The sequence below is a fragment of the Mus pahari genome, chromosome 2 (assembly GCF_900095145.1).
Source record: "Mus pahari chromosome 2, PAHARI_EIJ_v1.1, whole genome shotgun sequence".
NCBI classification, from domain to species: domain Eukaryota; kingdom Metazoa; phylum Chordata; class Mammalia; order Rodentia; family Muridae; genus Mus; species Mus pahari.
In genome coordinates, this window is record NC_034591.1 from 139,974,375 (window position 1) to 139,985,316 (window position 10,942).

Here is a 10,942-nt window from a genome sequence, read left to right on the forward strand (position 1 = left end):
AACAAGATCTGACTCCCTCTTCTGGAGTGTCTGAAGACAGCTACAGTGTACTTACATATAATAAATAAATAAATCTTAAAAAAAAAAAAAAAAAAAAAAAGAGAAGTGAATACTTCTGGGGACAGACTCCGAAGTAAATACAACCTAATATGTGAGAGCAGGGAGTTAAGGCAGAGAAGTCAGAACCTAGCTTTGGGTACCTCTTCAGTGGCTAAAAAGCTCCAGTAAGAAGCCAGAATGAGGTGAGTATGGTCTTAGACGTTTTCTATCCCAGCACTTGGGAGGCAGAGGCAGGCGGATCACTGTTAGTTCCAGGCCAGCCTGGTGTATATAGTGAGTTCTAGGCCAGCCAGAGCTACATATTGAGATCCTGTCTAAAAATAAACAGACAGACAGACATACGGACAGATGTTTCAGTAATTAAGAGCACTTGTTCATCTTGCAGAGGACCCAGGTTCAGTTCTCAGCACCCACTTGGTGATTCACAACCATCCTAACTCCATTCCAGGAATTTCCATTCCATTCCATACCACACTGTCTTTTGTTGTTGTTGCGGATGTTGTTTTAGGATAAGATCTCTTTATGTAGCCCTGGCTGTCCTGGAACTCACTCTGTAGACAAGGCTGGCCTTGAACTCAGAGACCTGTCTGCCCCCAACTTCTGAACTGCTGGGATTAAAGGTATGTACCACCACACTGGCCCCATGCCCTCTCCTGACCTTTGAGAGCACATATGTAGAGCACATACATGCAAGCAAATAAAATGAAACAAATAATAAATGAATAAAGAAGAAAATAAATGAAATAAACAAAGAAGCCGAATAAAATATAGCTTCTAGGCCACCCACTCTTGGATGTTTGCCTTGTTCCAGGCCCTACCTCTCTGTGAGTGTGGGGGGAGGGATTACCTCTCGTGGTCCCAGGCCAGGTCGTGGCTCTCCCAACTGAGTTTGGTACTGGTTCAGAGCCTTTTTGGCAGCCTCATCCTCTGGGTAGAAGAGCAGGACACTCAGGACATTTTCCATGGCCTGAGATACATTCCCCACTGCAGTTGGAGGAAGGTGAGAAGGGGTCAGAAACAAACAAGGCAGAATAAAGGTCACCTGAAAGTCACCTGGGAAGACTGCCAACTCCAGGAAGTCCCTCCAGGAAGTCCCAGCCCCACTTCGGGATGTGCCCACCCAGTGCTTCTTTCAAACCTACCTTCAATGGCAGAGTTCAAAGAAGAGGAATCAGGGAGAAAATGAAAGGGAAGGCAGAAGCAACCAGGGCTGAAGGAGCCAGTAAGCCATCTCCCGAGCTTCCCACAATGGTGCCAAAGGACACCATCCTGAAGCCAAGGTCCCCAGAGGTCCTGACAGTGAAATTAGCAATGCAGAGTTGGAGGGACAGGAGAGAGATAGATGCGGCTGGGAATGACATCAGAGATAAATCTTGACTCCCAGGCTCCATCCTTCCCATGCTGACCCTGAGCATATGCCTCGTGCAGCCGTCTCAGCTGGCTGGGGAGGAAGTCCTGGACGGGGAAGCTGCGACCAGGACGGGTGGCTGTGTCTGCCACACAGTGCTGCCGGCACTGCAGAACCCGAATCCAGTGTCCTGCAGAGACCCAGATGAGCCTTAGGCTGTGCGCGGTCCTCCTCCTGGCATCCCTGCTCTCCCACAGCACACGTCCAGCCCCTCCCTCACCTGCAATGGCTTCATACAGGCCCCCCTGGCTCCCTTCTCCCTCCTCTTCAGTCCCTTGGTGCTCCTCAGGTCCCTCACAGGCAGCACGGCAGCTCTCCATTTGGGCCAGGCTCCCCTGCAAGGCCTCCTCCAGTTTGGGTAGAGCCAGTGCTGCCTCCTGTTGCTCCAGCAGCTCCAGGCCACTGTCATAGGCTGCCTGTTGGGACATGGGGCACCTAGTCACTGGAGATTAGTGGTGGTGGGGAGGTACTAAATAAAACTGCAGGGCATGGTGATGGGCTGGAAAGATGGCTCAGAGGTTAAGAGCACTGACTGCTCTTCCAGAGGTTCTGAGTTCAGTTCCCAGCAACCACGTGGTGGCTCACAACCATCTGTATGTGTCTTTCTTTCTTTCTTTTTCACAACCATCTGTAATGGGATCTGATGCCCTCTTCTGGTGTGTCTGAAGACAACTAATATATTATATATTAAAAAAGAGCATGGTGACATGGTGACATATGCTTTTAACCTGGCACGGAGGAAGCAGAGACAATCGGATCTTATTGACTTGGAAGCCAACATGGTCTCCATAGTGAGTTCCAGGCCAGCCAGGTCTACACAATGAGACCCTGTTTAAAAAAGAAAGATAGGGAGATGGAAAAGAAATGAGCTTATTTGGAACATGGAAATTCATATCGTATTTCGTACACCCAGAGGGACAACAGGTGTGGCCTCAGAATCTGAACGTTAGAACAGCTCACTTTAGTGGCCACAGAGGAAACTAGGTGCTAGGGAAAGACTCCTCACCCAGCGCCGCTGAGGAGCGGTACCCAGATATGCTCAAACTGCACAAGGCTGGAGTTGGCAGTTTTCAGCCAGCACTGAGGACCTCACCCAGTATAGGGGCGTCACCAGGTCCCGGAAGCTCTGGGGTCGGATTGCCGACATCCTTCTGTACTTAGCCATGTCTTCCCGCATCTGCAGGTGTGTTGGGTTTGCCACAAAGAAGGTGTGTGCTGCAGAAGCCGCCAGGTCCAGCTTCTTCAACTAAGGATCCAAAGGGATAAGATATGAGAGTCCAGAGGGGTGTATGTGCGCCCACACCCGTGTGTGTGTGTGTGTGTGTGTGTGTGTGTGTGTGTGTATGGTGGGTGGGGGTGGCATTTTGGACCTCTGTCCTTCACCAGCCTCCCCCAGAGCCTTATGGCAGCCTAGCCAATCAGAACTGGAAACCACACCAGACTCCTTGGAAGCAAGAATGTCGGGCTCCCCAGAATGTTGGGCTCCCCAGGACTCTGGTACAGAAAGGAGATCTGGAAGCTTCAGAGTGAGTGGGCGACGGGCAGAAGGCCCCAGGATCTCTATTTTGGAGAAAAGGAAATAAGAGGCTCAAGTAGATGGGGGGGGGGCCTTGAAAGAGGAGAATCTGCAGGCCTCTAGGACCCTGAGCTGAGGTGTGTGTAACTAGAACCCCTCCCGCCTCCAGCCACGTAGGCACCAGCTACCATCCTGGAAACTGCTCACTGTCTACTGCTACAGACCCAGATTCCAGCCTCAGCCGTACTTCCTTCTGCAAACTAGCCCGCTCCTTCAGCCTTTCCGAAGCTCAATTCTTCCCCAAGAGAAAGCTCCTACTCAAACTCCCACTTCTGAATGAACACACGCACTCTGTCTCTCTGTCTCTCTGTCTCTCTGTGTCTCTGTCTCTGTCTCTGTTTCTCTCTCTCTCTCTCTCTCTTTCTGTGTGTGTGTGTGTGTGTGTGTGTGTGTGTGTGTGTGTGTATGGCTGGTTTGGGGCCTCTCTTCATCTGCTCTTAGTATCTAAGAGGTTGCATTCATTCACTTAGACCCGCTAAAAAAACTGCGGAGCCCTCCCTCCATATTCGGTCTATTCCCACTCCTCTTCATTCCAATTTGACACGTTCTCCACTCCCCCTTGCCCGGCTCTCTCTTGACTCCCCCCCCCCCGCGGCTATCGCAAATCCTGGTCACTGTTTCAGTGGTACCCACACAAGAGTAGAAGTCCGTTATCCGCCCCCCCCCCAAGACTCCACCCCCGAGTCCGGGCGGCGAGCATCCCGCCCTCTCCTGGTCAGCTCCGAGTAAGACAGTCAGTAGGCTTGGGGTAGCACCCTGGCCGGCCCCCCGCACCTGGTAGTAGGCCCTCTGCAGGTAGTTGTAAGGCTCCCGCCGGCGGAAGGCATCCCGCAGCGCGCTCCCCACGCGGAGCCGCGCAGCGCCCCCCGGCCCCAGCCTCCGCGCCGCACACTGGGTCAGGCACTCGGCGCGGCGGAGCGTGGCGCGCAGGAGCAGCGGTTCCCAGCTCCCGGGCCCGGAGACAGGCTGCGGGGCTCCGAGGAGCTGAGCGGGGAGCGCGGCGCCCGGCTCGGCGGCGCAGCTCGCCCCGCAGTCCTGGCGCGCGCGGCCCAGCGCCGCCCGGCTCCGCAGCGCCTCTCGCAGCAGTGCCACTGCGGGCGCCCAAGCCCCGGCCGAGTAGGCTCGCAGCCCGTCCGCGTAGAGCAAGTCGGGGGCCTGGGGAGGCGACCCGGGTGACAACTGAGCCAGGCCCGGGGGCTCGGGAGGCTCGGGGGACCCCGGGGGAGGCAGCAGCAGCAAAAGCAACAACCGCAGGAGCCGGAGCATGGTGCCTGAGCCGCGGGCCCACCGCCGAAGGGAAAGTGGAGACGGGAGGGAGGGAGAGGAAGAGGGGGGGCAGGGGGAGGAGAAGGAAGGAGAGATGGAGAGGAGGAGGGAGAAGACGAGAGAGGGAATGAGTGATGCCGAAGAAACCTGCTGTGTTTAGGCCTGCCGCTGGGGAAACCGAAGTGAAACGGAGCGAGAATTCCGAGGGACACATGGGTCTAGTGTGGGTAAGAAAGGGAAATGGAGAAAGAAGGGTGAAATAGGGCTCCTGGCCTGTGACGTGGGGGTAACTTCGTTTCCGTCCATACTCGGGTCCTAGAAAAGGATTGTGGACGCCCCTTACACGTTCATCTACCCACGCTTCTGCCAACCCACAGCGTGAAGATGGATCTTCGAAACGCTGCCTGGAAGAGGGTGACTCCGGGTTTGGGACACCAATTCTAGCACCAAAACTTTTCTACTCAGAAACTGAGCGCCCGGATGCATTTAGGGGAGATGAGAGTTGAGCACTTTTTACTAATTTAAGCAAAGATCCTTCCCACTTCCCACTAACACACTCCAGTATCCCATGCTCCACCCTAGGATCATACGCCCCTACGCCCATTTCTCATAAGTCTGCGAGTTGGGCCATCTCTTTCTATACCTCTTTCCCCTTCCCTTTCTCTGGTTTGTCCTCTATGAGCCACTTTCCCTCGCCCAAGCCACTTACCATTTGCCCCCCCTCCCACCCCCGCGGACGCTGAACACCAAGGTTTCCACGGCAACTCAGCCTTTTAATACATTTTGCTAGGGGTGAAGACGGGTGAGTTGGGTATCTGGTCACTTGGATGGGAGAGAGCTGGGGCTCTAGAGCCCGGATGTAGCCTCCCATCTCCCTGGAGGCAGCTCCCATAGACTCAGGGCCAGGATGAGGCATACTCACTCGCCCGTTCCCCCACCCCCAGAGTGATGCAGGCCCAAGCGGCCTCACAGGGTCAACTGGGGGAAGATGGGGTTGCCTGGCCCCCAGGGTCTTCCCCAAGCCCTTGAACTCCCTTCGCCCCCGGTCAGGGAACAGCGTCTTCCTGCACTTAACCCCAAAGGAAGTCCAACGGCTCGGCTATCCGGAGACCCAAGGGAGAGCCGTCGAGGTGAAAAACCCAGCGGCCTAGGCCTACGAGGAGAGGGTCCTGGTGACGCAGTTGGAGAAGGCAGAGGTGTCTCATCGATGAAGGTGGTGATCTCCTCCCGGAAGAAACCAGGACCTCGTGGGGGTCCCCCACCTGACCCCAGAACCCCACTTTCTAGAAACTGGCGAAGGCTAGCTAAACCCCCGCCTTCAGCCTCTTCCTCATCCTCCTCATCCTCCAGCCTGTGTCTCTGTCCCAGGTATTCTGGAGGGCCTCCGAGGGCTCGGCTCTGGGCTGGGAGGATCCGGATATCATCCGATGATGACCACTTGTGCAGGAAGGAGCCTGGTGCTCGAGGAGTAGAAAAGATGTTGGTTTCATCATGGGATAATCGTCGGGACAAAGGGACCTGGGAAGAGGAGCAGGTGAGACCTGGAGATGCTGCAGAGACAAAGGTAGAGGTGACAGGAACCAAGGTGGGGACTCTGCAAGATGGCTTCATACTCTTTCTTTTCTCCAACGCGTTTACCCTAGCGGGCAAACCTGGTTCTGAGAGATCTGAGGGAAACTTTCTTCCTCTTGTCTCTCCTTCACCTGTCCCCCTAGGGCACCCTGCAATCCAAAGCCATAGAGCAAGTGGTGCAGGGGACCAGAAAGGAGGTGAGTCCCTCTGTCCCGTACCTGTAAGTAGTGTACTCTCTCCAGCGGAGGGAAGAGCATGTGCCGCCCGGGCAGCAGCTTCACCTGGGTGGGGTCCCGACTCCCCGACCCTGTGGCCCCGTTAGCATCAAAGCGAATTTTGCACACTCGGCCATCTGTGTAGTCGTCACAGGCGCCATCTAGGAGAGAGAAGGAGCCAAGTGGTTACAGGTAGAGAACACCTACCCTCTCCCCATGCCCTTCATAAAGTCCAGGAGGACCCTTTGGTTCCCATTGGTCTGTAAGCCCCAAACCCTGTTTTGCATGGACCAAGCTGGCCGGTGTAGGCTTCCAGAGAGGAGCAGAGGCCTAGTGAAAGGCTCTTCAAAGGAAGCAAGGCTTGGATGGACAAACTAGAGGGAGCGTAGAGTTGGCTCCAGCTTGGTCCAGCAGGGGGCACCCCAGGGCAGCACGTCTCCTCAAGGAGAAGGGCAGTAGAAAGGACAGAAAATAGAGGTAGCTAGCTGTCCAGGAAAGCAAAGGCCCCATCCCTCCTCTGACCGTCATCACCATCATCCTCGGACATGATCGCCACACACTGCTCCCACACTGTGCGCACATCTGCACGGTAGCGCTCACAGGACCAGATGAAGGAGGGCAGGAGCAGCGTCTGTGCCATGGAACACCACAGCACTGCCAGCACCATCCATGGTGGAGCTGAGTCTGACTTCAAGGAGAAGAAGCTCACCACCTGAATAGGGGAATAGGGAATGGCTGGTCGGGCTAGAGAGCCCAGGCCCCACCTAAGCCTGACTGACACCCACCCTCACAGCAAGGGATTAGGAAAGGAGGCAGGCGAGCCTCGGGAAGGGGCTGACCGATGAAAGGGGAATCGGGCCTGGATAGTGCGGTCAGGTGAACCTGGGGTTTCCACTCAGGAGTGGAATGACCTCCAGGGGGTATCAGGGAATAGATAAAGGCTCAGGGCAGCTGACCGGGTGTCAGGGTGAAGAGTGACAGGGTCGGTGGGGCTGAAGAATAGAAGTGGAAGCAAGGGATGGTCGAAGGAGCTGGGGGATTGAGTAGTGGGGGGGGTGAGGACTGACGATAAAGACGGGGAACCCCAAATGTCAGGAGACAGAGGAGAGAGCGGTAGATGCCGGGACTGGAGACGGAGCTTTTGCGTGGCTGGTAGAACTGGAGGGCCCTGTATATTAAAAACAGGTTGAAGGACCTCAATCTCACCAAGATGGGCACCCCCGTGAGTGAGTCATAGAGAAAGACGATGGCGCTGACCAAGTTGGTGACCTGCAAGGATGTCTTGGCAGATTCAGAGCCATCCAGCGAGGACCTCCGCTTCCCTCGAGTATCCTCCACCACAATGGCTGGCACCTCAAAAGCTGGTCGGGTACCCAGCCCCCCCAGCCCCCCAGCTTTGGCTCCGACACTGCCCCCCGCTCTCCGGGCCTGCCGAGCCCTCCGGGGCCGGGCCCACAGTGTCTGATAGAATGTGATAGCCACACAGACCAACCCCATGACAATGCCCCCAAGAAGCAAGAGGCTGAAGCAGACACCAAAACCCAGGCCGATCTTGGAGACTATGAACTGGCAGCCTCGGGCGTAGTAGCGCTCCCCGTTGTTGTGCCAGCCGATGGAGGGCAGCGTGGAGAGGATGAAGCTGACCATCCAGATACCCATGACGGCATGCAGCGCCTGCTTCTTGGCGTTGCTGAGGCGGTAGTTGACGGGCCAGCGCACCATCCACATACGATGGTAGGAGAGCGAGGCGACCGTGAAGCAGGTGGCCAGGGCCAGCGTGTAGTAGGTGGACACAAAGACCTTGCAGATGCTCTCGTTCCAGTCATAGTCAGAGGAAGCCTGACGCCGGAGCTGCACCACAGCAAAGGTGGTGAGGGGCACAGCCGCCATGAGTATATGTGTACCGGCCAGAAAGCAGAGCAGTAACTCCAGCGGCTTGTGCTTCTGCTGTTTGGCCGAGATGCTAAGGATGATCCAGGCATTGGCCAGCAGGGCCAGGAGCCCACAGGCCAGCCAGGACAATGCGTTTGAGCGTAGGGAGGCCTCTTCTGCCCCTAACCCACCCCGAGCCATTCTATCCTCGGCCCCACCCCCACCCCCTTAAATTCCTGGGGGCGGGGGCTAGGTCTCACCCTGGAGCCCCGTTCACACACACCCCCATGATGCCCACAGTCCTTGCCCTGTAGTCAGGCAAGCTGACCCCAAGTCTTCCTTACTTCTCAGCATTGCATGAGTGACCCAGCTAAGGCCAGGTGGACAGGGCAGGGGAGAAGGCAGAGAATTAATAGAGGCGGTAGTCCTCGGCCTCCATATTGGGTGGGGCTTTTTCTCAGTTATCCCTGTAATTGATGGGGGAGGCAAGCAGGCCGCTTCCCCATCTATGAAGCTGACTGGGCAGCTCTAATTCTCATGCTGGGACTTCCAGATCTCTTTCTCCAGCGAGGCTTGACCAGTGGGGGGTGGGGTGGGTGTCTTGGTGCACAGGGGCGGAGCTCAGTCACCTGGACAAGCTGTGAGGGAGGATGAGATGGGGAGCAAACGTTAGAGCTGTGCTTGGCTCACTTGTACCCCCCTTTCCCTTGAAACTATAGAAATGACCGATGCTGAGGGTCACTGGGGTCATTCAGAGCATTCCCCTGCCTTAAATCAGAGGCCCACTTACCCACAAGGCATAAGACCTCATCTACTTGCAGGACACATGGAAAGGCTTCCGGTCTCCATTTCTTGTCTCCCTGCTTTGGAATTCCAAGTTTTGTGCTTATAATAGCCCATGCTCAGAACTGCCCACTCCTGTCTCCATGTCCCCAGGTCTCTCTCCAGTTGCTGATGGGGACTCACATTAAAGCGGGAGCCCTTCTCCTGCATGCCATTCTCCTGGACTTTGTGGTCTTTGTGCTCAGCCTACCTATCTAAGCCTGGCTTTTCACCCCTTCAGCTACCTAAGGAAAATGGGAGAGAGGAGACTGAGACTGGGGGGGNGGGGGGGTGTAGCTAGGGAACCTGAAGGCGGGGAAGCCACTGACATCAGAAGCATCCAGAAATGGAAAGAGGGGGAGCTAGGGAGAAGGAGGAGAGTTTGAGCAGGAGAGAAAGAGGGGAAAGTGGTAGTATCTGGAAATAGAAGGGAAGGTCCAGAAGCCCCTGAGGCGGAGATATTGGAGGGAGGTGGGTGGGAAGGAGGAGGACAGAGGTAGGGAGCCTGGAAACAGAGGTCGTGAGGGGGGGAAGCCAGACCTTAAATAGGCTAGCCGACCTCACTAGGAGACTTTGGGTCTCCTCCCCTGGCCCAGAGCCTCAGTTTCCCTCTGATGGGAGAGAGCAGGAGGGTTCTGGTTTTAGTGATCCGGTTCAGGGAGACCTGGGGAAGGCACTAGGAAACCAAGTGAAACACTGAACAGACGAGAGGCTGTAAGGACCGGCGTGATGGCTTCGGGGCAGACGGGGAAAGTGGGGCACAGCTGTGCCACCGTTCATTTCCTGAGAAGAACCTTAGACCCTAGCTCTCCCCGAGAGGTCCCAGTCCACCCCCATCTTAGTCTCTTTCCCCCTAGCCCAGTACATCCTAGTTGCCATGGCAATGGACAGCCAGGGGGAGGTGTAGGGAATAGATCCGGATGCCCCCCACTGCCCTCCCTTACAGCCTTTGGACCCCTTCCCACTCACCCTCATCCCACCCCCAGACCCAGTTGGTGGTTCCGAAAGAAAGAGAGGGAGAGTCAGAAAGGGAGGGAAGAAGAAAGACGTGAAGGACAGAGAGAAGGGGGTGAAGGACAGAGAGCAAAAGGAATGGGAGGAGGAAGATTGGGGGCTTTCTGGCCGACAGGGGTCCCTCGCCCTTCGCCTTGATGGGATAAGGTCAGGCGGCTCCTCCCTCCAGTCACCTAGGGTGTTCTCTAGGGCAGAAACAGCAGGTGGCTGGGGAGGAGGACCGGGAGGAGGGGCGCGGAGGCAGCTCGCGGGGCGGGGTGGGGTGGGGGAGTGGAGACACGCGGGGTACCGGGCAGGGGTCCACTTACCTCTGACTGCGTCCTGCTCTGCCGAGGAGACGCACTCCCGACGAGGCTCGCCCGGGCTCCCGCCGCCTGCCGGCTCCAGCTCGCCAGCCCTCCTCCTTCCTTCGCTCCCTCCCTCCGGGCCTCCCTCCCCCCAGCCTGGCCTCTCGGGCTCAGCCCGCGGCGCGCTAGTTTGCGGCCCCTCGAGGCCCCTGTCTCCCAGGGTCATCAGCCTGTGAGCCCAGGGTTAGGGAACCGCTGACCAGTCTTGGGGTCGGGGGTGGCGAGGGTGGGGCGGGGAAACTGGACGGCGGTGACTTAGAGGAGGAGGGGCAAGGAAGGCGCCAGGAGGGAGGGGGCGAGGAGGACGGCGGGGAGCGGGCTTCATTGGTGAAGCGGTTGGTGTCCTGCCCCCACCCCATCCCGGATTTTCAACACGAATGAGCCCGAAGAGGCAGCTGGTGTTGTTAGGGACCGAGGAGCTAGCTGTTCAGGGAGGAGGAAGCGTGTGTCACCGTGTGTCACCGTGTGCATCCTTGTGAGGGCTGTTCTTGGGTAGAGTTCAGAGCCCCGCCTGAAGGCCTGCTAGAAGCTAAGGGGGCTTGCGATGCCAGCTGAGATCGCTTGTGAAGTTGGAAGTGCTTGCTTGGATCAAAAAAAGTGGGCTTTTGGTGCACCTGCATACACCTCTTTCTCTTCCTGGAATGCAAGCAGACACTTAGGATGGGGACGTGCACAATTTTCACACACGGTTTCTCATAGTCTCTTCCTTCTCCCATACATCACCATGTAGTCTCTCTGTGAATTACAAAGTCACACACAATGCTTTTGGGATGTGCAGGTGGGCAATCAG

The 10,942-nt window shown here is 56.6% G+C and overlaps 2 protein-coding genes across 5 annotated transcripts in view; both read right to left on the reverse strand.

The window, feature by feature from the left end:
• The window catches only part of P3h3 (prolyl 3-hydroxylase 3), a 15,325-nt gene extending 10,919 nt beyond the window's left edge, over positions 1 to 4,406 (reverse strand). Inside the window, exons 1-5 of the mRNA XM_021190378.2 lie at positions 3,819 to 4,406; positions 2,562 to 2,714; positions 1,689 to 1,884; positions 1,467 to 1,598; positions 908 to 1,044 (exon numbers count right to left, since the gene is read on the reverse strand). Coding sequence (XP_021046037.1) covers positions 908 to 1,044; positions 1,467 to 1,598; positions 1,689 to 1,884; positions 2,562 to 2,714; positions 3,819 to 4,310 — 1,110 coding nt within the window. The 5' untranslated portion in view covers positions 4,311 to 4,406. The remainder of the gene's footprint in view (positions 1 to 907; positions 1,045 to 1,466; positions 1,599 to 1,688; positions 1,885 to 2,561; positions 2,715 to 3,818) is intronic.
• Positions 4,407 to 5,052: 646 nt separating this feature from the next.
• On the reverse strand, positions 5,053 to 10,554 carry Gpr162 (G protein-coupled receptor 162). Of its 4 annotated transcripts, none has more exons than XM_029534646.1 (6): positions 10,114 to 10,554; positions 8,760 to 8,829; positions 7,304 to 8,607; positions 6,620 to 6,809; positions 6,101 to 6,258; positions 5,053 to 5,828 (listed from the first exon to the last, which is right to left on the reverse strand). In XM_029534646.1, the coding sequence occupies exons 3-6, from the start codon at positions 8,168 to 8,170 to the stop codon at positions 5,277 to 5,279; spliced, it is 1,767 nt and encodes a 588-aa protein (XP_029390506.1). In that variant the 5' UTR covers positions 8,171 to 8,607; positions 8,760 to 8,829; positions 10,114 to 10,554; the 3' UTR covers positions 5,053 to 5,276. The 4 variants fall into 4 exon arrangements, with proteins under 4 accessions (XP_029390506.1, XP_029390501.1, XP_029390504.1 ...); XM_029534641.1 differs by having other exon boundaries at positions 8,760 to 8,832; XM_029534644.1 differs by lacking the exon at positions 10,114 to 10,554 and having other exon boundaries at positions 8,760 to 9,647.
• Between the last annotated feature and the right edge of the window lie 388 nt (positions 10,555 to 10,942).

What these genes read in the sequence shown, in the direction of transcription:
- Gpr162 (XM_029534646.1), bottom strand. Translation starts at nt 8,170, where the DNA reads ATGGCTCGGGGTGGGTTAGGGGCAGAAGAGGCCTCCCTACGCTCAAAC. An exon ending in TCACGGGGGTGCCCATCTTG is followed by an intron (nt 6,810 to 7,303) that starts GTGAGATTGAGG and finishes TCCCCTATTCAG; the next exon opens with GTGGTGAGCTTCTTCTCCTT. An exon ending in CGAGGATGATGGTGATGACG is followed by an intron (nt 6,259 to 6,619) that starts GTCAGAGGAGGG and finishes TCTCTCTCCTAG; the next exon opens with ATGGCGCCTGTGACGACTAC.